This window comes from Aegilops tauschii, chromosome 6 (genome assembly GCF_002575655.3).
Source record: "Aegilops tauschii subsp. strangulata cultivar AL8/78 chromosome 6, Aet v6.0, whole genome shotgun sequence".
In the NCBI taxonomy this organism is placed as follows: Eukaryota; Viridiplantae; Streptophyta; class Magnoliopsida; order Poales; family Poaceae; genus Aegilops; species Aegilops tauschii.
The window spans coordinates 48,681,080-48,686,542 of record NC_053040.3 but is presented as its reverse complement, the minus strand read 5'-3'; the positions used below and the strand labels follow the sequence as shown (position 1 = coordinate 48,686,542).

Here is a 5,463-nt window from a genome sequence, read left to right as displayed (position 1 = left end):
AGGAATTGTGTGTAAATCAAGCAATAGTATTCATAAATTCCAGCGATCGACGTGTGTAGTGCTCCCTTCTATCTAGATTCCGGCCGCCAATAAATACTACCCTGCCCACGTTGTCCCGCCTGCATTCTCATCTACATTCTCTCCTCGCTCGACCCCCCACTCTCTCTCACAAAACTCTACCATGCCGCCACCGATCTGCCCATCCGTTGAGGAGGAGGCGTCACCCCGCGAGGACATCCAAGCACAGAGCAGCGATGAGGAGGATCCCTACGCGCCACCAGACGAGGTTGCGCCGGAGCCCCCAACTTTGGAGTGATTTTGGGGCCAGTATAATCTTTCTCTTTGCAAAGCGCTGCCGTCAGCTGAGAAAGATAGGCAAGTGGCATTCAAGAAGGAGCTGGAGCTTTGGTAGCAGGCGCGTTGATGTGCGCACGAGATGTACGAAGACGGCCAGTACTTCACCAGGAAGGCCAAAGGCGCTAGGAGCCTCATCGTTGCATGGAGGTGGGCTGATAAGCTCGAGCGTGCTACCGACGAGGAGCTCCCATAGGCTCCCAAAAAATGGCAAGATCGTCGCGCGTGTCCGTCAACAAGAGCCAGATCGGCACGTCAATCGTTGCGAGGCAGAGGAAGCGGAGAACTTCCTCTGCTTGGGAAGCCGCTGCGCGCGAGGGAGCAGCTAGCTAGGGGCTGCCAGAATACTGGCCCCCTATGAAGGGATTGTTAGTTTCGATTTTATGCATTGTATGTAGTAGTTAAGTATATCATCACGTATATGTGATAATATCATATTTATATCTATATGTGATGAACTACTGAACAATTATTATATATTATGAATTTCTTATTTTATTTGTTTTCGTACTAATTTCTAACTAGTTGTTCACCATCCACATGTACACAATGGAAAACATACACACTGAAACATAACAATATATAAGAACGAAAATAGAGTACACACATTGAAGTAAAGCAATAAACAGAGCAATATTATGATCGTTGGGAATACATAGCGATCAAGGTCGAAATGACTCAACAGAAGAAAACGCGTCCATGACCACCACCCCTGCCTACAGTAGCTTTTGTTTCTACCTGAACTCGTGTAGGCGTTCGTCCAAGCGGTTGACACGCTCTCGGTGCATCTGGAGCGCGATCTCGAGATCCAAATTGGCTATTTCATCGGAGATGACCAACTAAAGGATGCGATGGCCATGTTTCTCTACTGCGCCTATGTGGACACCTGGGCCAAGGAGGCGCTCGAGGCTAGCTACCAGCACACTGGGATCGAGCGGGCTGCAGACAAGGCGAACAATGCGACCCATGTGAACGGGGTGGCCGGCGTCCAGTGCAAGCACGACGCAGCCGGCCGCTGGTGCTAGTATGGCGCACACGGCCTCTTCCCACTCCCGGCAAGAAATGGGGCTACTGATGGGCCGTGTACCCAGCTGCAACGCCCCATCGACAGTAGGCAAACGCCGATGAAATCGCTCTTGTGCGGCTCGCCGCGCCTCTCTCTCTGCGGCGGTCTATCGGTCCCGTTGTGCGGTGAACGGCAGACTATCGGCGCTGATATGCCTATCTTGCTTATCTTGCTCGCGGCGCACCACCGATCATGTTGTGCGTTGAGTTGCAACCTCTCGCGCTGACTTGCTTATCTTGATCCACAACGCTGAAGCGTCATCCACCAATGGTTTTCTCAACCCTGGCGATGACAAGCGGCATGACGTCATCCATCACGTTGCCGGGGACGCCTTCTGCTCGACGGGACACGGCGCCATCTCGGTTTCCTCGTCAAGGAGGTAGATGGCGGAGGCGGCCACTACTAGAAAAAGGCTTACTAGTGGCGCACCAGTTTTGCCTACTAATGGCGCACTACTGGTGCGCCACTAGCACCACGCCACTAGTATTTTTTACTAATGGCACACCAGTAGTGCGCCATTAGTATCTGGTATACTAATGGCGCACCAGGCAGTGCGCCATTAGTATAGGCCACAGTGCGCCATTAGTAAGCCTCCCAGGGGGCCATATTTACCCATGTGCCTAGACATACTAATGGCGCACCGTATGGTGATGCGCCATTAGTATCCTTGGGCATACTAATGGCGCACCACATGGAAGTGCGCCATTAGTAACAATTTTTTAATTTCTTTTTTCGTATTTTCTTAATCTCAGGTCACTATTTCACATATGAGATATCCAACACATATATATACAACAAGCATCCATATAACAATCATATCTAACACACAAGTTTCATCATATATACATACATAGCCAACACATAGTTGCATCGTTACATATTACAAAAGTTTCACATTGTTCATCCAACACCGTTATCCATCAATTCACAAAAGTTTCACATTGATACAAAATAAAAACACAAATGGAAAAGAAGCACTCCATCCATGCAAGCTTCCATGAATTAAATCAAATCTGCAAAATGATAAACAAGAAGTTAGAAGAAGAAGAAGAAGAAGAAGAAGAAGAAGAAGAAGAAGAAGAGAAGAAGAAGAAGAAGACTAGAAGAATACTAGAAGAAGAAGAACACTAGAAGAATACTAGAAGAAGAATAAGAAGAAGAATAAGAAGCAGACTATAAGCTTATTATGTAAACTTGATCATTTTGTGCTAACATAAGTAATTTTGGAGCTAACCTATAGGAAACTAAGCATATAAGCTCTCTAAGTTAGCATATTAGAGCCAACTTAGGTAAAATGAAGCTAACCTATGTCATTTTGGAAAAGAAGAAGAATAAGAAGAATAAGAAGAAGACTATAAGCTTATTATGTAAACTTGATCATTTTGTGCTAACATAAGTTATTTTGGAGCTAACCTATAGGAAACTAAGCATATAAGCTCTAAGCTAGCATATTAGAGCCAACTTAGGTAAAATGAAGCTAACCTATGTCATTTTGGAAAAGAAGAAGAATAAGAAGAAGACTATAAGCTTATTATGTAAACTTGATCATTTTGTGCTAACATAAGTTATTTTGGAGCTAACCTATAGGAAACTAAGCATATAAGCTCTAAGTTAGCATATTAGAGCCAACTTAGGTAAAATGAAGCTAACCTATGTCATTTTGGAAAAGAAGAAGAATAAGAAGAAGACTATAAGCTTATTATGTAAACTTGATCATTTTGTGCTAACATAAGTAATTTTGGAGCTAACCTATAGGAAACTAAGCATATTAGAGATAACATAGGTAACTAAGTATATATATATATATCATTTTGGAGATCTGACATACCTGACATAGTTCAGTTCTCATTGTTCTTCTCCTTCTCCTTCCTCAGCCTGATGCGCCAAGAGCGGCGAGGCGGTGGAGGCAGCTGTGGGATGTAGTCTTCTACCACAATTGGCGTGGTCATGTCGCCCAGCTGTGGGATCGCTGGCGCCACCACCGGTGCGTGGTCATTGTCAGGCACCACCACCATCGCGAGGCCACCTTCAGGCAGGACGGGCACGACCATCGCTAGGTCATCCTCAGCCACCACCATCTCTTGCCCATGGTCAGCCACCACCATCTCTTGCCCATGGTCAGCCACCACCATCTCTTGCCCATGGTCAGCCACCACCATCTCTTGCCCTTGGTCAGCCACCACCAGCGCTAGGTCATCCTCAGCCTGATGCCCATCGTCATCCTGCAGCGGCCCACTCTGCTCCTCTTCTCGCCCACTCCAGTCCGGATCATCCTTCTTGCTGTCTTTGCTGCTGCCAGAATCGCTGCTGCTTTCGCTAAAGCCAGAATCGCTGTTGCTTTTGCTACAACCATAATTGCTGCTGCTTTGGCTGTAGCCAGTGTCGCTGCTGCTGCTCCCATTGCCTGTCCAAATGCAACAATGGCCGTTAACAATCGATGTGAGACAAAGCCAAATGTAGAGGAATAAGAAGAGGCGGAACGCACTGGCATCTTCGTCGTCAGTGTAGCGCATGCGACACATAGTCGTGTTGAAAACCTTCACGATGAGCATTGTGGCGTCATCGTCGTACCTGAAGAGAAGAAAGTACCCGGTCCGTAGGTCGTAGGCACTGTAGAACTTCTCCCAGCCACGGCACAGGTACATGTGGCCCTCCTCGATCACCAACTCCACGTCCCACAGCCTGCGAACCCCGCTGCCGGCCTGTCGGAGCTTCACATTATGTGGCGGATCTTCACCCAGCATGTTCATAAAAGTGTCAGGCAGCCTCTGCAATTTGGGACAAGGAGTGATGTAGCAAACAACAGAGTTATCATAATGAGATGGGTGAAGGGGAGATCTCTCGTTTTATATACCTGCCTCGTGGCTGATACTGAAGTCCCAAGTATGATACTGAAGAACTCGAAAGCATCCAACTCGTACTCCGGTGAGGCAGAGCGGCGGTGGCTGCTTCCCCCCATCTCTGATAAGCAGCAGAAGAGACCAATTAGTACAAGGATTATACATCGACTAATTATACATCTGACCCAATTTATAAAACATGCGATGTATTCCACAATACAAAGAACAACTACCATTAATAGGTTGTTGTTTAGAAGGTTTCCCACATGTGTATCAGAGAACAAACATATGATCTAAGGTGAAACATTAGTGCCATGGTTAGTGGTAATTGGTAAGTGCTATTTCTTTCTTTAGTCGATTTCATTTGCCTTGGTCTGAGAAAAAAAATGCTACAGTTAGGAAATGCAAACATCATATTAGAAATTATGTAGAATAGATAATCAACTTTGCTGATTCCTAATAATAGACTTATTGATTGACATTTAGGATCAAAATGCAACCAATGAAAAAAGAAAACAGAGGATCAGAGACAAGCCATGTCTTGCATTGTTTCTATTTTTGTGTTTACGGAAGTACCTAATGGTATTTTTATGATGTTTTGCAGCTAGTGAAAACGTATGAAATTGCATTGTTTTGCAGCTGGTGAAAGAAGCACCTAATTGCATTAACACATGTCCAGTTCCAATAGAAATCTTGGGGTACATTCATGCTTGAGACCCATAACAGGAGCTTACTAGCATTAACACATGCATTAACACATGCATCAAGCACCAGCTGCATTGTTTTGCAGCTGGTGAAAGAAGCACCTAAACTACAATACCTTACATGTAAGCAGTGCAAAAGGAGATGAAGAAGATATCAGTTGCTAAACCCGACAGCAATTGTTACACCGCTTTAATATCTCTCAACACTTTCTAGTAGCAACTAACAACCTGTATCATCACATAAGGTTTGCCCTATTGAAGTTTTGCACGATTTGGAATATATAACAGTTAATGATGTAATATGGCAATGAAGCAATTGCATTAAAAAAACTAAGACATGTGGAAGAGTGGACATTGTACCTGTCAAGGGAGAGGATTGCTCTGCGACACCACCACTTCTCAAACTTGGCCTTCACAACACACTACATAGACAGATGTAAACTAAAATATGAATTCCTTTGCACTGGGATCATAAAACAAAATATTTAGAAATGAATCA

General features: G+C 45.0%; 1 protein-coding gene across 1 annotated transcript; it reads right to left on the bottom strand.

Moving 5' to 3' along the window:
- Window positions 1-1,422: 1,422 nt before the first annotated feature.
- On the bottom strand, window positions 1,423-4,808 carry LOC141025796 (B3 domain-containing protein Os03g0212300-like). The gene is made up of 4 exons (XM_073501719.1): window positions 4,275-4,808; window positions 3,906-4,188; window positions 3,771-3,824; window positions 1,423-1,445 (listed from the first exon to the last, which is right to left on the bottom strand). The coding sequence occupies exons 1-4, from the start codon at window positions 4,494-4,496 to the stop codon at window positions 1,423-1,425; spliced, it is 582 nt and encodes a 193-aa protein (XP_073357820.1). The 5' UTR covers window positions 4,497-4,808.
- Between the last annotated feature and the right edge of the window lie 655 nt (window positions 4,809-5,463).